This window comes from Myxocyprinus asiaticus, chromosome 31, assembly GCF_019703515.2.
Source record: "Myxocyprinus asiaticus isolate MX2 ecotype Aquarium Trade chromosome 31, UBuf_Myxa_2, whole genome shotgun sequence".
Classification (NCBI taxonomy): Eukaryota; Metazoa; Chordata; class Actinopteri; order Cypriniformes; family Catostomidae; genus Myxocyprinus; species Myxocyprinus asiaticus.
In genome coordinates this window covers 15,560,027-15,583,704 of record NC_059374.1, presented here as the reverse complement: position 1 = coordinate 15,583,704, position 23,678 = coordinate 15,560,027, and the positions used below count along the sequence as shown (strand labels likewise).

At 37.0% G+C, this 23,678-nt stretch overlaps 1 protein-coding gene across 1 annotated transcript in view; it reads left to right on the top strand.

The window, feature by feature from the left end:
- The first annotated feature begins 370 nt into the window (after positions 1–370).
- The window catches only part of tmprss13a (transmembrane serine protease 13a), a 30,747-nt gene continuing 7,439 nt past the window's right edge, over positions 371–23,678 (top strand). The window contains exons 1-11 of the mRNA XM_051666193.1: positions 371–499; positions 7,005–7,170; positions 10,862–10,975; positions 11,099–11,440; positions 12,604–12,730; positions 13,763–13,858; positions 13,974–14,017; positions 19,133–19,295; positions 20,060–20,229; positions 20,531–20,629; positions 22,430–22,572. Coding sequence (XP_051522153.1) covers positions 482–499; positions 7,005–7,170; positions 10,862–10,975; positions 11,099–11,440; positions 12,604–12,730; positions 13,763–13,858; positions 13,974–14,017; positions 19,133–19,295; positions 20,060–20,229; positions 20,531–20,629; positions 22,430–22,572 — 1,482 coding nt within the window. The 5' untranslated portion in view covers positions 371–481. The remainder of the gene's footprint in view (positions 500–7,004; positions 7,171–10,861; positions 10,976–11,098; positions 11,441–12,603; positions 12,731–13,762; positions 13,859–13,973; positions 14,018–19,132; positions 19,296–20,059; positions 20,230–20,530; positions 20,630–22,429; positions 22,573–23,678) is intronic.

The following is a 23,678-nucleotide window of genomic DNA, read 5'->3' as shown; positions in this document are numbered from 1 at the left end:
TTAGACTTGCTAGTCCAGTCCAACTTAATCCTATGAAGCTATATCAGGTAATTAGCTTTGTTTGTAAACAAATCAGTGATTGTTTTACAGGATTACATTATAATCTAACCAGTGGCCTGCCAATTGCACCAACTCCACATTGGCCTTTTTCACATTTTTACACTGAGAAGGAATTTGGTTTGAGACTATTTTGAGCTCGTTGTTTCCACGTGAGCCAGAGGGGAGGTGTGGGTGCACCATGCTGTGGACTCGTGAAACTGGTCGGGCAGGTAGATATGACACTGGCATTCCTCTAGTGAGAGGTAAATTGCGAATGAATAAAAGTGGGCGGATAAGAGGGCAGTCTTAACTCTCTCTTGAAAAGCAGGCCAGGAATAGAAAGAAGGGTCTAATTTTAACTCTGGGACAGCAGAGACAGGTTGGAATCCTGCCCACCCAAAAACATACACACTTTGGATCTTACCATAGTGCTCACTCACTAATGGCAGACAATGACACGGTAAGACCTCCAATTACAGTTTTGACTGCAGAGTATAAGCTTTAGATTAATTTCAATTATACTACAAAATTTGTGTGTGAATGTTGATTGTATATGTTTTTATGCATGTCTAATAGATGCCATAAAGTTTTCATATACTGTGTCATTCCTTTTAGTTTGTATGGGTTTGGCTTGCATGTAGTGGTATAGACTCTACAGTATAGGGTTGCAAAATCTGTTTTTGGTGTGGCATTGTGGCTAAAGCTCAGGAACTGTAGGGTTCAAACCGTGTAAGAAGTGAGACATAAACCATCACTATTGTGCCATTTTGTTACTAATTTACTTTGGATGAAAGCGTCTGTTAAATAACATAAATAATATTACCTTTTGCATTAACTTTTTACCTGTAGCATTATCCTGTAGCAAGTTTTGGACTTTCTGGTCTAGAGGACGCCTGTGTCGATATTCAGGCATTTCACCATAATGAGCTATTTCATTAATAGCTGATTAATTAACTGATCTAACCCTTAAAATTCCTCTCGTTGGTGTACCCTAATGTTTTCAAGTTAATTCAGTGATGTTAAATAATACTTTTAATTAAAATAAATAAATAATAATAATAAAAAAAATCATTTAGATATTGTCACATGAAAAAAAAATTTTTAGATTAACTTTACTGGAATCCTGAAATCAGTCGCAATTAACAGTATACAATTTGCAGTTTTTAAAGGCTTTAATGACTGTAGTAATTATACTGATGCAAAAATGTGGTGATAATTCACCGCTTGTAATATAAAATTGTATGCTATTACAAAAAGTAAAATGTTAATATTTTCTCATTATTGTTCTCTTTATTTATTTAATTATTTATATATTTATTATTTTGTACATTGCCAAAGCTGGTTTGCTGCTTATCTCTTTGTATAATTCTGGTCTTGCACTTTTGAGTAACGGTGAGAGTTTGAAGGAATATTCCAGATTCAACACATGTTAAGCTCAATCGACAGTATTTGTGACACAATTTTGAATACCACAAAGATAAATTTTAACTCGTACCTCATTTTTCTTAAAAAAAAAAACAAATAAAAAAAAAAAACAGTGAGGGTTCCAGTGAGGCACGTACAATGCAAGTGAATGGAGGCAATCCGTAAACGTTAAAATACTCACTGTTTCAAAAGTATTGCCACAAATTGTAAACAATATACGTGTTAACATGATTTTAGTGTGATAAAATTGCTTCCTAACCTTTTCTGTGTAAAGTAATATAAAACTTCATTGCCAGGACATTGTAAAACTGTAAACCTAAAAATTCTAAAACAACTGTAAAAACAAAGAATTAATGTAGGTGCTTTTATAAAATTGTAAGCTTCACATTTCTGTGTTTAAACTCTCCAAAAATTGGCCCCACTCACTTGCATTGTAAGTGCCTCACTGCAGCCTAAGGAGAAACAAGTCAAAATAAATTTTGCTGTCGACTGAGCTTAACTTGTGTTGAACCCGGAATATTCCTTTGACAAACCAGTTCCACAACATGCCGAACAGAATCCTTTTTCAAGTTTGGTACCAATGATTAAACAATAAATGTGAGGTCTAAACAGCATCTCATTTGGCTTTGATGTTTTTTTTAAAATAAACATAATTTTATAGGTGTCTTTATGTTTCATCATTAAAGGGACATGTTAAAGATTTCAAATTTATCATACAGTTCAAGCCAAATTACTTATATTCAGATGTCCATTGGGTTAGGTGGGCAGGGTCAGGGTAGAAATAACAGGGTGGACATTCAGTGGGTAAAATTAGCCACTACATGGTCTGTGAGAGATATCTTGATAACATATTTATAAACTCATGTTGATGATTTTTTTAGTTGACGTAAATATATTGAAAATGTAAAGTTGCATTCAATTTTCCTGTATATTTCCATAACAGGGTGGAAAGTATGTTACCTTCTTGTCATGCCTGAACACATCTGAATAAGTTCACAAAACAAAGGAAAAAAGAATAGTTACACACTTCAAATAACTCAAGCATTATTTTACTGAATGGTTGATGTCCACCTCCAAAGTGTGATGTCATTTCATAACATAGATCTTTAATTAAAAGTCACAATATCATGATATAACGGGGTGGAAAATCAAATCAAGAATTACACATTTACCACAGAAAATGCATGCTTTTGAGATAATGCAATAATAAACACTTAATTGTATGGATGTTTTTTTAGAAATGTGATTGTTAGCACTTATACCATGGTCTGTTCAAATACTTGATTCTGACTTGCTGGTATGCGTGCGTTAAAACCGTTTAATGCACAGGTAGTTCCGGTCAGTTTTAATCACTGTTCTATATTGATGTGCCTTCTCTGCTGTCCTCTGTAAGGAGACATTACAAGAGTTGTATGCCTCTGTTTAAACAACGATATAATGTAGCAAGTCTGGTGAGTCTAAGAGCTACATCAGGTGGTTCTTCGCTCTCTATGTCATTAATTAAAATAATTGAACGCACACCTAGTCATAGCTTTTCTCTTACTTATTTCTGTCAAAGGTGTTTAAAATGCAGCATTAGGGACATGAAGAAATTATTTCAATTATTTAAAATGTGACTTTTAGGCCCACAGCAGTCTGAACCATTTCAAATAATCTTTAATATTTTTAACAAGCCTTTATAAATACCTTGTAACTTGTAACGGGGACTTAAAAGTCACAACATTGTATGAATGACCCACATGCACTTTGATAAAAGTTTGGGCTTAGAATTAAACACATTACTAATAAAGAATTAACCCCTGTAATCAAAAATTTCTCTCAGCTAATGTGTTTTACTCCTAAACACACTGTACACTTAAAGAGCTCTTTATTAGGAAGACCTGTACACCTTCTTATTCATGCGATTATCTACAGCCAATCGTGTGACAGTAGTGCAATGCATAAAATAAAGCTGATATGGGTCAGGAGCTTCAATTAATGTTCACATCAACCATCAGAATGGGTAAAAAATGTGATCTCAGTGATTTCGACCGTGGCATGATTGTTGGTGCCAGACGGGCTGGTTTGAGTATTTCTGTAACTGCTGATCTCCTGGGATTTTCACGCACAACAGTCTCTAGGGTTTACTCAGAATGGTGCTAAAAACAAACAAACATCCAGTGAGTAACAGTTCTACGGATGAAAATGCCTTGTTGATGAGAGAGGTCAACATAGAATGGCTAGACTGGTTCAAGCTGACATAAAGGCTATGGTAACTCAGATAACATCTCTGTACAATGGTAGTGAGCAGAATAGCATCTCAGAATGCAAAACCCATGTTAAACCTTGAGGCAGATGGGCTACAGCAGCAGAAGACCACATTGGGCACTTTATTAAGTCCATAGTTTTACTAATAAAGTTCTCAGTGAGGGTATGTCTATTCTAACAATGTTTTAGAAAAGTTTATCTTGGACACACTTGTGTCCAGTAGGATCCTCGGAGTCAAAAATTGGTCATTAATACCGAATATAATGTTTTTAACAATAAACAATTTAATCTTTGTGACCATTGACATGTTTATGTCTCTTGTGAGCATGACACATGTGAGCCAGAACACCAAAAGTGTAAAAATGTTCCCATTACATTTTTATTTATAGTTGGCCACTTTGTGTATAATGCACAAATGAGCCAAAACATTATGACCACCTGTCTAATATGATTTTGGTCCTCTGCGTGCCATCAAAAGAGCACCGACCCTCCAAGGCATTGACTAGGCAAAATCCCTGAAGGTGTCCTGTGGTATCTGGCACCAAGACATTAGCAGCACATCTTCAAGTCCTGCAAGTTGCTAGGTGGAGCCGCCGTTGATTGAACTTGTTGGTCTAGCACATCCCACTGATTCTCAATTGGATTGAGATCTGGAACATTTGGAGGCCAGGGCAACACCTTGAACTCTTCATCATGTTCCTAAAACCATTTCCGAACAATGTGTGCAGTGTGGTAGGGCGCATTATTCTGCTGAAAGAGGCCACTGCCATCAGGGAATAGCATTGCCATGAAGGGGTGTACCTGGTCTGCAGCGATGTTTAGGTTGGTGGCACGTGTCAAACTGTCATCCACATGAATGGCCGGACCCAGTGTTTCCCAGCAGAACATTGCCCAGATCATCACACTCCCTCCACCAGCTTGTCGTCTTCCCACAGTGCTTCCTGGTGCCATCACTTCCCCAGGTAAATGGTGCACATGTAAGTGGTCGTCCACGTGATGTAAAAGAAAATGGAAATTGTCGGACCAGGCAAACTTTTCCCAATGCTCCAATATCCAGTTCTGATGCTCGCGTGCCCATTGTAGGCACTTTCGACTGTGGACAGGGGTCATTATGGGCATTTTGACTGGTCTGCGGCTACACAGCCCCATACGCAGCAGGGTGCGATGCACTGTTTGTTGTGAAACATTCCTCCCGTAAACATCATTAAAATATTTGTGACTTGCGCCATAGTAGACCTTCTGTCAGTTCGAACCAGACGGGATAGCCTTCGTTGCCCTCGCGCATCGATGAGCCTTGGGAGCCCAACACCCTGTTGCCGGTTTTTGGTTTGTCCCTCCTCGGACCACTGTCGGTAGGTACTCACCACTGCTGACTGGCAGCACCTCACAAACCTTGCTTTTTAAGAGATGCTCTGACCCAGTCCTCTGGTCACAACAATTTGGTCCTTGTAAAAGTTGCTCAGGTTTTTAATCCTGCCCTTTTCTCCTGCATTTTACACGTTGATTACGATAACTAATTGTTTTCTTACCATCTAATCTACCCAGACCTTGACATGTGGCCTTGTTAGGAGATAATCAACGTTATTCATGTTACCTGTGAGTGGTCATAATGTACTGGCTCATCAGTGTAAATCAACTCTTTTTTTAAAAACATTTCAAACTAAATTTTGGTCATAAAAATGACTGGTCAGATTGAATGGTTTAAGAAACTGTTATTGTAATCATTAACGGACCATGTGGGCTTTAATGTAATGAAAAAAAAATCTTCTTTGTTGATGATATAAGCTGTTTTATGTTACATGAAAAGTGGTTAAAAGGTGCTGACTCATGTAACACTTGTGAAAACAAAAATACATGATGAATATGTGATGATTACAAAGCAATTCAAAAGGCCCAAAGGAAAAATACCCATTTAAAAGGCCCAAAGGCATTTGTGAAATCCTGGCATAGTGCGAAATAAATGTAGACGTGGTGACACAGCAGGTGTTGACAGAGCGGTTTATTATTATATGCTTTTGGTCAAACAGAGCAAACACTTACACACCTACTCACTGAAATGAAGAGGCACATCTTCTAAAAGTAAAAGAGATGGAGGCCACTGAATTGGAAATTAAGGTGACGTAGGTTGTGGCCTTGAAAATTCATCACACAATAGATCTTAATGCTACACTTGAAAGCATGTGGTTCAACAGGATTGTTTCCAAAGCTACATTGCAAATAATCTGCACTGCAAAGTGCAAACAAAGAGATGTATTTTAAAATAAGCAATCTTCCTGTAAAGGTAGACCATGCAATTTTCTTTACAGTTAGGCCACGGAAATCGAATGGATGGCTTCCTTGTGGGCACAGCAATCTAAGTGGGTTAGAGTTCAGTGTGAAGACAACATGTCACAGACTGGCATCAAGGTTTTGTCAGTGGCAATCTGCCTGCCTTTCCTCAAGACAAAGTCTCTCCCAGAAGACTCTGCCCACCACTGCCAAATCTGGTGGCATCTGTTCTCTTGAAACAAGGATGATAATGGATTGGGTAGTCTGAGCTGATAAAATCAAATGGGTGAAAATAAGAAATACAATTAAGCAAACAGTTCACATGACCACAGCCAGTGCTGATGAAACTGGCATATTAGGTGTGCCATTGCCCAGGCAGTATAGTTACGGATTTGGCAGATGCTTTAATCCAAAATGACGTAGAGTGCATTCAGTGTATACATTTTATCATTAAGTGTGAGAATTGAACCCATGACTTTGACGCATGGTGGTGCTTGTCTGGAATATAGCACATTGGGTCAGACTTTAGGTGGAAAAACATTCGGTAACAACACACCAAATTCTTGTGTGATCATGTAGCATTTTTCAACTGTCCTAACAATAATAGTGTCAAAAAAATGTAAAAAAAAAAAAGTAAAAAAAAAGCCCTAAACTTTTTTATGAGTTTAACGCTTGAATCCAAAACAAATTAGGGATATTTTTTTAAACCATGCTCGAGGTCAAGGCAGAAAACAGTAGACCAGAAATACTAGTACACTGACATATTTGTAATTGCATTCGCTCCATACAACGCCTGTGGGGAGGAAAAGTCTGGTCTTTTAAACTATTTGGATTAAAACTGAAACTACATCTACCAAGAGCATTGTGTGCTGTCTATTGCGTGGTAAATGATAGTCCTTGTTCAGAAACAATTATCATCATCTTGACAATCCACATTAAAGACAAACCAGTTACAATACAGCAGCTGAAAGGTGACAGAACTTCACCAGACATATAAACTGTTTGTGTCACGTTCTCTTTTCTAGAAGGACCCTCCTCCACCATACTACTCTGTGGCAGTGGATTCACCACCCCCTCTCATGACCTATGAACAGGTGATTCATGATGATGTCACCAAGAAAACGGTACCGTACTATGTTCAAAAGGATCCGAAACAAGTAGCAGCCATTATCGTCACACAGCACACTGTCTGTAAGTATTGAACCTTGTTGGTTGCTCTAGATTTGGTGCAACTAAGATGACACAAGCAACAGGCACACAAAATATGCTCTGTCCATAATGTTCTCTTGCTAGCTGAAACGAATAGTTTATAAGTATGGTTAGCATAACAATCATCACAGAGAGTGCAATCAGAGCTGCAAATCCTGTGACTTGGTCGATGGCAAATAAAGATGTCAGAGATGAGGAAAAACCTTTTAATAAACTTGTTTTAAAAGGAATGTGCCATGTTTTCAGAAATATAATATTTGGGTCAGAACTATTAATTTATACATAAAAAAATATATTAAATACATTAAAAAATCTTTTTTTTCTTTCTTTTTTTTTTAAGGAAATATTTCATGTGCAAATTTTATAACCTTCTGGAGACAGTAAAACAAATCTAATTAAAAAAATGTAAAGTCTCATTAAATGCTGAAATTCTTTAAAAAATAAATGGCATGAGTAGTGCAGAATAATCTAATATTATTTCTTTAAAAAATAAACAGTGAACCTATATATATATATATATATATATATATATATATATATATATATATATATATATATATATATATATATATATTATTAATATTTGAAAACTTTGTCCACATTTGGTGTAACCAAAGATTTTTGGCTATTGTGATTCACAAAACTCATTTGGTTATGAACAGAAAATTTCAAATATTATTTTATTGTTTTAATAAATAGGTATTCTTGATGACCAATTCAAGTGCTCCAATAAATATTTCACATAACCTCATATTGTCTGAGGGTCATTTTTGGCCCGGGACAGGTAAAGAATTCATTATGGAACCAAATGTTGTGACATGGTCAAGACAATCAAAACAAATAAAATAAAATAAATATTTTTGTATATAATTGTTTAAGAGAAAGAACAATTTAAAACAAATTGTTCTTTCCTTTCTCAATATGGTCAATTTTGACCCGTATGGGAAGAACCCGTTTTGACCTTTCACTTTCGGGCTTTCTTATATGTTAAGATATCTTATATTCTTTGATATTATACAGCTTTAAATAGTTTTTTGTACACATATGAATCAATTTGACCCAAAAAATATTTCAAATTTTCTAAAATTTAGCCCCTAGGCCCATACTGTTCTCTAGCCCCCTCACCTGCTTCACTGGGTACTATATCTTTCCCACAAATTGCACACTTTCCTCTTAAATGCACGTCCACACACATAAACACACAGAGGGTATACGTTTTGAACAGGTAATATTTAAGTAAATAAGTTTACTAACATAATTTTATATGATAGGGTACAATGGGGCTAAAGGCCCACCAGTGGTGAAAGACCTATTGAATATAATTGTCTCCTAAAACATTAGATGGCACCTGTAACACTGCAACCCTGTAAACCCCTGTAATACTGCAACAAATTGTTTGACATTAGTGGGAAGGTATGGATTTGTTGCAATGGATCTGCAAACAGGGCACATTTAATTGTCCCCTTTTATTATAAACTTTGGGACCACATTAAAAAGATTTACTTACTTTATTGCCGTTTTACATTAATCAAGAATTTATGCATTTAAATGACCCAAAGGACAAAAATGGGTGCAGTTTCTAAAGACAACAGGTGGGTTAATTTGATCCTTTTATCCCTATATCTGCAACTGTTGGGCCTGTGGAAAAATACATGGATCAACAATTTGCTTACAAACTGTGAATAATTAGTATCATGGTCAAGTTTTCACCTCTAGTACAAGGAGGTCCCAGCTGTAATCCGCCCTAGTATAACTGTGTACAGCAGGGATGTCCAAAGTCCAGCCCACGGGCCATCTGCAGCCCTCCGACTGCTCCGGTGTGGCCCACGAGATACTTTAGAAATAGAACAGAATTATTGAGAAATTATATGAAATTCATATTCTGGGGACTGGATGTCGCTATCACTTGCAGCCGCAATTCACAGCACATCGTCTCCACTAGTGTGTTCTGTGTCGTCACCAGCCTCATCCACTGGCGAGTTCAACAGGAGTTTGGAATACTCCTTATTTCCAAGGATGAAACAAAGAATTATGCATTTATTGAAGGATTGACATTAGGTTAGATACTTTATTCATGTACTTGTTCTTGTTAAAATGTCCCGATACCTCGTATCATACAATGGAGTAGAGCTGCTGTTGTGCAAGCGGCTGAACAGAGTTTATTGAATTGTATATGTAACACAAGTAACAACAGAACAGAAGTTATAATTGTATAGCTATAAAGAGTAATTCCTTGAAAAATAAAGTGTAATTCCTTGCATCACTTCATAAAATGATCAAATGTAATCTGATTCTGATTACTGTGACAGGTCACACCCAACACTCAGTAGCAGATCTATATGTTCTTTGCAGTGCCACTGAATGGATGTCAAAAAAGATAAAAATGTGAATAAATGAGTGTAATATTTTGTATAAGATGCATCACTGTTCCATTATAAGAGTTCTCTGTGAGTGAAATACCCTATCTTTTATTTAAATGTAGGGCCTACACAAGCATACCATAGAGCACAAATTATGATTAAAACTTGCATAATATTAAGCATACAATATAAAGATTATGCATAGTGGCAATCTAGTAGCTTCTAGCCATCTTTTTATTATTATTACAGCGATGCAGCCCATGGTACGTTATTTTTTTCTGCATTTGGCCCCTGACTGAAAAAATCTGGACAACCCTGGTGCACAGTATATCATGAATCGGGACACATTTGTTTGCATTTTTCAGTGCTATTTAACTGGACAAGCGTGCAAGCTGCGGAAAAGCAGAGCAGGTAGAGCACGTCTGTCACTCATCTTATAACTAATAACTCTCTTATAACAGCGCAATGAGCACTCATCATGACATTTAAAATAAGAAATTACAGCACCAAATCGCCACTTATTACACAAAGAACCAAATGGACACTCCTGCTCAAGAACTAGCAATGTTTCTTTTGCATTAGACTAAGACTTACCTGATGAAAATGTCAAAAAGTGGTGGGGACAAAATTGGCCAAAGCAAAAAATGGTAAGGACATGTCCCACCTGTCCCAACCATAAATGACTCCTATGTGTGTTCAAACTAGATTTTTAAAAGGTTGCTTATTCTTATCACCTCGGACAACCTTATTTGTCAGTGACTCATTTGTGTTCATATTGGTTTCATACATTTTTTAAAGGTATTCCATTTTTAAAATAATGTTTGATTTAATGGCTCTAAAAATGTCAAGTGGTGTAACCATGAAGTTAAAAGTAATATATTTTCCTTACACCTTAAATACATGTGTATACACATCATTGTTTTCACAAATCAATGTATTCAAGCATGGATTTTTGAATCATAAATACAGTATCAAGGGGTTATAATATTTCACATCTGACAACCTGGACTAACCTTACCATGTCACTAAAAAATAATAAATTATCTGATGTTTTTAGGCAACTAACAGACCTCAACACACATTCATGAGAGTCTACACAGGTCTTCTATGTGATATAATTTCCTGTTTTATGGTTTTCTTGTCACATGACAACAAAATGACTTTGCGTGTTGGTTATACCACACTGACTTTAATTTGGTGGATTAATGTTTAAAATATTAATTAAATTGGAAATAATTTCTTGTATTTCATTTATTAATGTATTTTATTTTAATCATTATTATTTATTATGAAATTTGTTCTTGCTCCATCAGCGCATGCCAGTAGCAAGAAGCAGGAGTCTTGCGGACGGAGTGCCAAGTTTTATGGTGGTTTGGCAGGTGTGCTTTTGCTGTTGGTACTCCTTGGAGTGGCCATCTGGCTTGGAGGTAAGGAAACCACTTAAGAGGGTGTATCTGTGAATTCACAACCTCAGTAATGACAGGACACACCATCAATGCTTCCCTAAATGCTCACCTCCCTTTCTCTCTCTTTACTGATTGCATGGGTAGTACATTTTAGGCCCAAGGTGATTTCAGTCCAGAATGAAAGTAATTGCAAGGGAAATGATTGCAACCAAGCAAATGGACATGATAACGAACATGGAAATGAACATGAAAATGAACATGAACATGAAAATGAACATGAAAATGAACATGAACATGGAAATGAACATGAAAATGAACATGAAAATGAACATGAACATGGAAATGAACATGAAAATGAACATGAAAATGAACATGAACATGAAGAAGGGCATCGTGGGGACATGAAGGTACCTGAAACCTGTTCAAACTTCTCAGTACCATGTGACGCCATCCAAGACTGCCAACAGTCTGACGAGACAAATTGCGGTGAGCATGAACACATGGCCACCTTCTAACACACAGAGAATAGGTAATGGATAATGTACACAGCCAGCTGGCCATTATTACAAATTATTGCACAGCTTTCTGGAATTCTTGATTCTGATTGGTCAATCGCTAACCATCCAGCAGTCTGATTTCTGGATAATGGAATAAAGTGATATTTCCCCATTCATTAGGGTTTTATAAGTCATCTTTCCTGCTTCTTAGATCACTCTGCGATCTCTACAAGTAAGCAAATAAAATAATTTCCACTTAAATCAATATTTCATGTCCATGTATTTATTTATTTGGCCAGTAGTCTTATAAAAAGTGGGATAATGAGCAGTCAGATGGGATAAACACAGCAGAACTCCGAAGCAAACCAGAGGAAGAATTCAGCTGTTTCTAGAGACCCTGTGATCTCTTTCTTCTCACATAATAACATATTTTCATATCAGATCATTATTTTATGTCCGTTTAATTGTGTATTTGGTATGTAGCCTTGATTTAAGCATAATAATCAGCAGTCAGCCACCGGTTATTATCACAAAATCAACTTTATGCGATAATGCGATAATGTCCAGCTGATTGTACATTATTCCATAAACCCCCAAAAAACATGTGATCAGGGTCTTGACACAAACCTGTGATGACCGGATACTTACCAAATCAACAAATAAATAGACATGAAATATAAATGTACGTTTATTATTTTATTTATTTTATTATGCAAGAAGAAGACTGCGGATTGATACAAAAGACATGAAACTAACACAGCTATGTAGGAGTTATGTATCAGTATATAGTTACCTGGGAGAATGGTCAATTATGCGATTTAGTGGTCATTATACAAAAATATCTTATTGCAAAATACTGCAATTAACCAATCAAAATCAAGTATTCCAGAGAGCCATGTCATAAAATGTATTTATTCAGGCTGCATTGGCAATTCAAAAGAGGTAAAGAGATTATTGGTTTAGCATTTAAGATAATGAGTTGGCTTTAAAGACAAGACATGTCTTGATAAGGAAACTAGATGACAATATTAGCAAAAAACACTTTACTGCTCTGCGATATGAGTTAACACAGCAAACCCTGTGTTTACTGTGTTGCAAAAAAAGGTTGTTTTAAAACTACACTAATTACTCTTTCACTATTCATGTTCTCAGTGAGGTTTGGTGATGGTGGAGTTTTGCAGGTCAAAACAGCTCAGGATGGGCGATTCCTGCCTGTGTGTTATCAGGGCTCTGATACCAGTTATGCAGATCAGATCTGTGCCCAACTGGGATTTAGAAGGTAAACACGCTTATCTTTGACAAAGTTGATTAAAAAAAAAAAAAAAGAAAATTCTGTCATCATTTACTTACAGTATATGTTGTTGCAAAACCACACAATTTTCTTTCTTCAGTGAAACACAAAATGAAATATTAAAGAAATATTTTACAGAAATACTTTTCAGTGATCAGGGGCTGTGAAGCTTTAAAAAAGGACAAAAAAATCAGACTGATCTCACTGTGAATTCAGCAAAAATAGGTCAAAATGTCTGCTGTTAAAATCGGTCTTTCTGAAATTAAAATCACCGCCCCCCAGTGGCCTAAACCTGGAAGTGATGTTGAACAAATGGGCACTTGTGAGCTCCAGTTTTTGTGTAAATTGTCCACAGAGTAGTGCCAAAAGCAAGATGTATTTTAGCTGTAAATGATGTAATACAGTCAGCAGGAATGCATATTTTATTAATCCTACCCTCTAACCCAAAACCCAACCCTAAACCTAACCATCAGCAGAGTAAAACATTTATTTTAGGGTGAAAAGCAACCTCCAAATTGCACTCAACATTGTTTATGTGAAGGATATTACTTCCTGGTTCCCATTGGACCAAAGCCAGTGTCTTGGAGGGTACTCGCGCAATGCATTATCAGCAGCGCTAGAGGGAAAAGCGACCATGTCTGAACTAATGGTATTTTATCTGTTGGGGGATGGCGCTTTTTAGTAATTCAGCAATATAGGGTTGATTTCAGGGTACATGAACTTTCGGAAGCAACATGTCGATTTCCAGTGTGATCATGTTGCAAAAAAATACTCTACCATAAAAGTAGTCCATACGACTCATTCTCTATATTCCAAGTTTTTCATTATTTAAAATATTTTATTTTGTGTTCCACGAACGATATAAAGTCATGCTGGTTTAAAATGATATCTGTAGAAGTACCATTAATGCATCTGAACAAATTTTAACCATGACTGGGAAGAATAATGTGAATCTTGTTCCATTCTTGTTCCACATAACTGATGCCTTCCCTGTGTTGAAACTGTGCTTCCTTTCCTTAGGTCCTATGCATTAAGTCCAGTGGAGAACACAGATTCTGTAGCCCTTACTTTAAAACCTAGAACAGACAGTCTTATTCAGGGTCTGGTCAATGTTGGGTAAGAAGACAAATAACTATACCAAAACCGCAAAGCAGATTGTAGAAGAGCATAGCAATTTTATCTTGCAAGTTTCAAGAACAATTCCCTTATCTGTAATGTTTATGTTGTTTAGTTCGACCTGTCCGAATGAGCAAGCAGTCTCCCTTCAGTGCAATGGTAAGAGCTTGAGTCATAATGATAAACCTGTTTTCATTAAACCACCAGTCATATTTGATTCAATTCATGTCATATATAAATAATTAATAGGAATGTATCATCCAATAACATGTCACAGTAAACCTTCAATCATTGTTAAACGTACACCATTTGTTAATGAATGATGTTATGTGTGGATAATCAGTTAATGATACTTTCCTGTTCATACTGTGGAAATGGAAATCTAAAGCCTAATTTATACTAAAACAACATAGTTGTACAAAGCCTGCATTTAAAATGGTCATGAAATGCTCTTTTTTATAGTTTTATCTTCCCTGACGTCCACAGATAATGTTAGTAATGTTCTTGTTTTGTTTGTTTTTTTCATTCAAATGCTCGGTGTTGGCATAAGTGCCTCCTTAAAATTTAAATGTAAACGCCCACTGTTCTGATTGGCTAACAGCATGCAGCCCCTCAAATTCAGTGTGTTTAAAACTCAATCTGAAGCAAATGAACAAGCTCCACGACAATATAAAACTGCATTTCAAGGGTTACACTTAACACACATCCAACACATTGCATCTACTGTAAATATATATAACTTAAATACGCCCCTCAACCGTGATGTCATCGGTAGTAGAAATAACTCTGAGATCCTTCCGGGCATTGCTTCCAGTGACTTTGCTTGCCATGTGTAGACGCAGCTCATCGCTGCTCTCAGGTGTAGCCTCGTGGCACAAGGAAGTAACATCTGACTTGAAACTGTGGCCATAAAATCTCCATCTCGCTGGACGAGTTGAGATTACTCTGTGTTCCACGGAACACTCTAACGGATCCGAAGGAGACCACCGAGCAATCCGCATCTTCATCCGTTTGCCTGCAGAAGTGAAGAGATAAAAGATTTCTCTTCCCTCTTCAATCAAGTCGACGTCGCTGATTTCTCCGCCAGCCCGCCAAGGATCAGCAGCCTTACCGCCCACCGACAGAGCGAGGAAACGGCCTCCCGTCATCACCCGAGCCTCGAGGGACCGAGTCGGAATCAAACAACGGATGAACACACATTCTACCTGTGTCCTCATAAGATTCAAGTAAGAGGTTTGGGCAGAGATAGAATATTATAGTGTGTTATTCTTGTGTATCAAGGTTATTGCTTGTACAGTTTACGGACCACCGAGTCCGCTCATTGCTGCTAATAATACTCAAGGTATTACTGTAATGTACTGTTATCAAGAATGAGATCTGCTGTGTTGTAGTCCAACCACATTGGACTGTTGTGTAATTCCACCATCGTGGGTGAGACCGGCACACTGAGTTTATCCATTAAAGACCCAAGGACCGCGGGACGGTTTTCGAGCCGTTCACCGTGTCTCTAAGTGATAAACTAACAGCTGCTTTCTCTCCCACGATCGCAAAACCGGCCTTGGTGCCCCCACTTTATTTTCTCTCTCTCTCTCGTACTAACCACACACACACGCGACCCCTCACAAACATTCTCGCACACAATTTTGGCTAGTAGATAACTTCGTGATAAAGCTCAGCTTTGTCCCTAAGTTATCATACAAGCGGAGACACGCGGTAAACGGGCAGACGCCATTAACCGGTTTCTCTCCGTCCACATTCGTGGCCATATTCTCTGGCCAGAAATCTCATGTGACGTACTCTCTACGAGAGTCACGTCTGCCATTTTGTGCATGTCACACCTTACACACACACACACTCACACACACACACCTACCTTCCTCTCATGTGTTATAGGCTTATTTTGGTTACCATATCTAATCATGTCACTGTTTAGTTTGTAGTTGTAAGTCGGAAGTTTATTGACTGCATTGTATTGATTATTAATTGATATTACTGTGTAGGGCTTTACTGGTTGTTTAGATCAGTGTTACTATCAGAAATAATTGGTAATTATTTCTTTAGTTATTAATTAATCATTAAATTAAATAATAGATTCTAACTCATTAAAACCTCATATGTGGCTCCACTAAATGTAGCGCACTACGTTTAGGAGCGGGTTTGTTATTAGCAATAATTAATAATTATCAAATAATAATAATAATTATTATTAATTATTATAATTATTAAATTATTATTAAAAATATTTAAAAAAAGAATTAATTATTATTATTAATTATTATTATATATTAAAAAATTATTATATTAATTATTCATTATTAAAATCAATAGAACATTGATTTGAATCAATGTTAGCTTTTTTTAATCCTTTATATCAACAATTATCAAAGATAATCGTTAATTGTTAACATCGATGAAACATTGATTAAAATTAACACTAGCTTATTGATCCTTCAAATTCAACAATCATCAAAGATAATTATCAATTATCAAAAATCAATAGAATATTAATAAGGATTAATATCGCCGGGGCACCACCCTGGATTCAGGGACTAATAACCAGATAATATAACAGTCTCAATATTAGATTGTTCTCTATCGTTCATCTATTTAAAAAAACAAAAAAAACAATGAAGGCTTGAATCCGAGCACTGACATCCCCTGCCAGCATTTGACACAGGTGTATGCAAAACAAACCATAACACTTCTCTTTGAAATATAACAAAGTTTATTTATGCAGTAATATCAATTAATAATTAATACAATGCAGACAATAAACTTCCGACTTACAACTACAAACTAAACAGTGATATGATTAGATATGGAAACCAAAATAATCCTATTACACATGATGAAGGTGTGTGTGTGTGTGTGTGTGTGTGTGTGTGTGTGTGTGTGTGTGTGTGTGTAAGGAGGGACGCACACAAAATGGCGGAAGTGACTCTTGTGGAGAGTACGTCACGCGAGATTTCCGGCCAGAAAATATGGCCGCGAATGTGGGCGGAGAGAAACCGGTCAATGGCGTCTACCAGTTTACCGCGTGTATCCGCTTGTACGATAGCTTAGGGACAAAGCTGAGCTTTATCAAGAAGTTATCTACTAGCCAAAAATGTGTACGAGAATGTTTGTGAGGGGTCGCGTGTGTGTGTGTGTGTGTGGTTAGTTCGAGAGAGAGAGAGAATAAAGTGACGGCCCCAAAGCCGGTTTCGCGATCGTGGGAGAGAAAGCAGCTGTTAGTATACCACACAGTGGATGGCTCGTAAACCGTCCCGCAGTCTTTGATTCTTTAATGGATAAACTCAGTGTGCCGGTCTCACCCGCGATGGCGGAAATGCACAACAGTCCAATGTGGTTGGACTACAACACAGCAGATCCCATTCGTGATAATAGTACATTACAGTAATACCTTGAGTATTAGCCACAATGAGCGGACTCGGCAGTCCATAAACTGTACAAGCAATAACCTTGATACACAAGAATAACACACTATAATATTCTGTCTCTGCCCAGACGTAAACCTCTTACTTGAACTGCATGAGGATGAAGCTAGAATGTGTGTTCATCCGTTCTTTAACTCCGACTCGGTTCCTCAAGGCTCGGGTGATGACGGGAGGCCATTTCCTCGCTCTGTCGGCGGGCGGTAAGGCTGCTGATTCTCGGTGGGCTGGCGGAGAAATCAGCGACATCGATTTGATTGAAGATGGAAGAGAAATCTTTTATCTCTTCACTTCTGCAGGCAAACGGATGAAGATGCGGATTGCTCAGCGGTCACCTTCGGATCCATTAGAGTTTTTGGTGGAACACAGAGTAATCTCAACTCGTCCAGCGAGATGGAGATTGTATGGCCACAGTTTCAAGTCAGACGTTACTTCCTTGTGCCACGAGGCTACACCTGAGAGCAGCGATGAGCTGTGTCAACGCACGGCGAACAAAGTTGCTGGAAGCAAATCCCGGAAGCATCTCAGAGATATTTCTACTCCCAATGATGTCATGGTTGAGGGACGTTCTGTTGTGTGTCTCATCCAATAGGAGTTGAGAGTTCGATCCTTTAGTGAGCAAAGCTTCATGGGATTTTTAGTCTGTTTTGGACTCTCATTGTTTTCTGTCTGAATACATGAGGCCCAACAACTGCATAAATAAACTTTGTTATATTTCAAAGAGAAGTGTTTTGGTTTGTTTTGCATACACCTGTGTCAAATGCTGGCAGGGGATGTCAGTGCTCGGATTCAAGCCTTCATCGTTTTCTTTTGAATGTCGATTTTTCTTAAGAGAATAATCTAATATTGAGACTATTATACTGTATGGTGATTAGTCCCTGATTCCAGGGTGGTGCCCCGGCGATATTAATCTTTATTAATATTCTATTTATTTTGATAATTGATAATTATCTTTGATGATTGTTGAATTTGAAGGATCAATAAGCTAGTGTTAATTCTAATCAATGTTCCATTTATTTTAATAATTAATTATTATCTTTGATAATAATTAATATTCTATTGAATTTGATGGTTATCTTTGATTGTTGATATGAAGGATTAAAAGAGCTAACAATGATTCAAATCAATGTTCTATTGATTTTAATAATTGATGATTATCTTTGATAATTATTAATTATTGCTAATAACCAAACCTGCTCCTTAACGTAGCGCACTACATTTACTGGTGCCTCGTATGAGGCTTTGAGTTAGATTCTATTATTTAATTTAAATTAATTAATAACTTAAAAATAATTAATTATTCTGATAGTAACACTGATCTAAACAACCTGTAGAACCTACAAATTAATGTACCCCTAGTGATGTAGGGTAGTCATGGAAGCAGAGATTGAGGCGTTTTTGCAGCTTGGTTTCAATAAATGCTTTGGGGATTAAGTTTTGAGTTCTGAAATGTATAGTATGTTTTAACAGACCTCTTATATGTCGAAATATCAAGGAAAATTTAATTCCTCATGACATGACCCCTTTAAAATATGTGGCATCATTTTAAATTTTGCTTCTTGGGGATAATCATTAAAGAACCATCTAACCACAGCCATAATTAGTTTTATCCATCATCAACACTCATCGACTAGCTGAGTTCTCCTGGGTCAAGGATTTCAGGACGTGCGCAAACAAGAGAAATGTAACCATTTGAAATCCTTAGCAGAACAAAAACATCAGTGCATTGGTCATATTTTTAGGTGAACTAAAAGAAGCCTGTTCACCCATTAAGAATAAACTAGCCTTAAGTGTAGTGTACTGAAGTGCACAAAGTAAGTTAACCGTTTCTTTCTTTCAGACTGTGGCAAGCAGCAGACTACCTCCAGGATCATAGGGGGCAGTGCTTCTAAGTCTGGCCAGTGGCCCTGGCAGGTTAGCCTGCATTTGAACGGAAGACATGTTTGTGGTGGATCACTCATCTCTCCAGACTTTGTAGTGTCAGCTGCCCATTGCTTCCAAGGGTTGGTATTCAATCATTAAGTGCCTCATTGTACATACTGTATCACAATAACTTCCTGGTAAAATGAACACTAGAAGCGCTACAACAACTACTTTTACTTTTTACTTTTACATTAATCACGAGTAAAGCTGCTGATTATCAGTTCATGTTCCTTTTGTTCCTCACACAATGCTATCTTATGACATCAAATAACTTTTACTATAGAGCATGACTTTTAAGGTGATACATTTTAACCTTTGCATTACATAATCATCTAAATTTACTAGCTAGTTCAAGAGCAATCAAATTGTGCAGTAGCTCAACTGATAGAGCATTGCACTTGCAGTATAAAAGACCGGGGTACGAGTCTTGAAGAGTATGTGAGTCAACACACAAGCCTAAGGAGTCAAAGATTTTTTTATGTCATATTTGCTTTTTATGACACTCTTGGTTAGGTTTAAGTTTAAGGTTTATAGTAGGGATGTAGGTTTTGTTGATTTAAAACATGACAGAGGATTAACCTTTCAAACCTCATCTGTTTGGGAGAAAATGTAACTCGCTTCTAGTGCAACACACAGGACATTTCACATCGGAACTGCCACGATACACGTAATTAACCACGTAATATAATTTTTTTTTTACATTTTCATGAGATCAGGCTTTTATTACGGCTACTGTGAGTTTGCAGTGGGTTTTAATTCTATTTTTCTCATTGTAACCTTGTTGAAAAAAATTTAAATGTAAATCTGTGATGTAACCATTAAGTTCATTTTGTCTTGATTACAGGGCAAAGACGAATACTGGAAGCTGGGGTGTGTATGTTGGAGCTATTTCCCAGAATGAACTTCAGACCGCTTACCCTGTGAAGAAAATTATAGTGAATGAGAATTACAATGATCGCAGCAGTGACTATGACATTACCTTGCTGAAACTCAACAAACCTGTGGACTTCTCCAGTGAGTTTGTTGCGATTGGTAGGAGACAAGCAGGAATCAATGTCGTTTGGTGTCATTGATAACCAGCCTGGTGCAGTGTGCCTTCATGTGCAGTTTGATGCACAAGCATGAATGAGATTTGAGTTTGAATTCTTTTTTTTTGTTTTTTTTTTTTTTGCAATTGAATTTGTGTTATCTTTTTAAAAATTATTTAATACTGTATGTTGTTAAATTTGTTTTGTATTTCTGTTCAGGTGTGAAGTTTTGACACCTTATCTTGAGATTAAGATTTCCAGACTTATGATTTCACATTTCCATACAGATACTGTACAGCCTGTTTGTCTTCCTGGCTTTGACCAGAACTTTTCTGAAGCATCAGAGTGCTGGACATCCGGCTTTGGGGCAACAGAGGAAGGAGGAGGTACAGAGAGATAAGAAAGAATGAAAAGAAAGATGCAAAGAGTAATGACATATATATATATATATATATATATACAGTTGTGCTCAAAAGTTTGCATACCCTGGCAGAAATTGTGAAATTTTGGCATTGATTTTGAAAATATGTCTGATCATGCAAAAAAAACTGTCTTTTATTTAAGGATAGTGATCATATGAAGCTATTTATCATCACATAGTTGTTTGGCTCCTTTTTAAATCATAATGATAACAAAAATCACCCAAATGGCCCTGATCAAAAGTTTACATACCCTTGAATGTTTGGCCTTGTTACAGACACACAAGGTGACACACACAGGTTTAAATGGCAATTAAAGTTTAATTTCCCACACCTGTGGCTTTTTAAATTGCAATTAGTGCCTGTGTCTAAATAGTCAATGAGTTTGTTAGCTCTCACGTGGATGCACTGAGCAGGCTAGTTACTGAGCCATGGGGAGCAGAAAAGAACTGTCAAAAGACCTGCGTAACAAGGTAATGGAACTTTATAAAGATTGAAAAGGATATAAAAAGATATCCAAAGCCTTGAAAATGCCAGTCAGTACTGTTCAATCACTTATTAAGAAGTGAAAAATTTGGGGATCTCTTGATACCAAGCCAAGGTCAGGTAGACCAAGAAAGATTTCAGCCACAACTGCCAGAAGAATTGTTCGGGATATGGAGAAATACAGGCTGCTCTGGAAAAAGATGTTGTGGTTGTTTCAAGGAGCACAATATGACGATACTTGAACAAAAATTAGCTGCATGGTCGAGTTGCCAGAAAGAAGCCTTTACTGCGCCAATGCCATAAAAAATCCTGGTTACAATATGCCCGACAACATCTTGACACACCTCACAGCTTCTGGCACACTGCAATTTGGTGTGACGAGACCAAAATAGAGCTTTATGGTCACAACCATAAGTGCTATGTTTGGAGAGGGGTCAACAAGGCCTATAGTGAAAAAAATACCATCCCCACTGTGAGGCATGGTGGTGGCTCACTGATGTTTTGGGTGGGTGTATCAGAAAATACTGGGAGACAATTTGCATTACACCGTATTAAGAACTAAGGGTATGCAGACTTTTGAACAGGGGTCATTTAATTTTTTTCATTGTTGCCATGATTTGTTTTATGATTGTGCCATTCTGTTATAACCTACAGTTGAATATGAATCCCATAAGAAATAAAAGAAATGTGTTTTGCCTGCTCACTCATGTTTTCTTTAAAAATGGTACATATATTACCCATTCTCCAAGGGTATGCAAACTTTTGAGCACAACTGTATATATATATATATATATATCCAAAGCCAAATGGTTTATTATGTATTTAAAGACCACAACATATGAGAAATTAAAGGGATAGTTCACCCCAAAATTAAAATTCACAATTTGTTTACTCACCATCATATTGTTCTTAACCCATATGACTTTGTTTCTTCTGTGACAAATAAAACTGACAGCCTTAGTCACCATTCACTTCACTGATTCACTTTTATTCAACAGCAATGAAACATGTCAAGATGTAATGCAAGTATAATAGAAAACATTTAGCAAACAAAACAACTAAAGCAAAGCTCTCTTAATCAGATACATTCTATACCAGTTCATTTAAGATACCTAAACAGGACAATATAATAGTGAAAAAACAAACAAACAGAATTCAATACATTTTAAGAAACTAATTTTAATATAGACATTTCTCCATGCCATAGTTCTCACTGTATATTATTTAAAGCTTTTAAGCTGACCTGGACCTCTGACTGTGAGTGTTTCTTTTCTCCACCAGGCCATGCCTCTACAAGTCTCATGGGAGTGACAGTGAATATCATAGACTCACGTCTTTGTAACAGCAGTCGAGTATACAATGGGGCTATCTCTAAAAATATGGTGTGTGCCGGCGATATGAACGGGGGCCGGGACTCCTGTCAGGTAAGTCTGCCTCAACCAATCATTGTGTCCATCATACTCGACCACCAAATTGCCTTCAGGTCATTATTCACTGGTCAAGTCTTGTCAAATGTTTCTTCGTCTCTTGACATTGATTTATTCAGGTGTCTAGGCCAATGCTGTATGTTATTGCTCATGTGGTTTGGCCATATGTTACTGGCAAATGTGCCCATCCTCACAGTTCTCTGTTCCAATAGAGCCCTGCAGAGTAGACTTCACAGGGTATTTGGGGATCTTAAGTGAACTGTAGGGAGTGCATTTGTGGTTCCAAATCGAAGTTTGGCTGAGAAAAATAAAAAATGGTGAAAAGTAGTTGTGTTAGTTTAATTCACCTCAGTCAGGAGTGGTAACTACTGTAGGCAGTTATGCACAAGTACAGTATAAAGCACACTAGATATGTCACTGTTACAATGTTATTACATTGTACATACACACACACACACTGTATATACATACAGTATTATCAGAGGTGGGTAGTAATGCGCTACATTTACTCTGTTACATTTACTTGAGTAACTTTTTTGGGGGAAAAAATACTTTTAGAGTAGGTTTAAAAGTGGGTACTTCTTACTTTCACTCAAGTAAATTTGTAATGACATTTTTTTACTTTTACTTATTTACAATGGACGGCGTTTCCGTCGTTACATTACTGAGTTTAATTTTAATTAATGCATAATTTATTGAGAGATTATTGAATGAGACAGCGAAAGTTCACACAGATGCGCACATTGCTGTCACAGACTGTCACTCAAGTCATCACTGCTGCAGCATCGAACTCTTCAAAGTGAAACACTTTGCTCCGCACAGTGAAAAAATAATAGTTTCGTCATGCATTGCCTTCATTTAACACCAAGACAAGCAGATATTTCAAGATTAAAATCAACTTAAGGCAGCACTCTGAGGTAAGTTTTGGCTCTAATGATAACGCGGGCTTTTATATGTAAAGTGATGGTCATTTTCAGGGTGATTCTGTAACTGGGCTCTTATAACATCAGTTTTTAAGTGTACATTTTTAAATCAGTACAGCAATCTATCAGTGCACTTTGTCCCGCGTCCCACATGTCATGAGCTGTATTTACGCATTTACC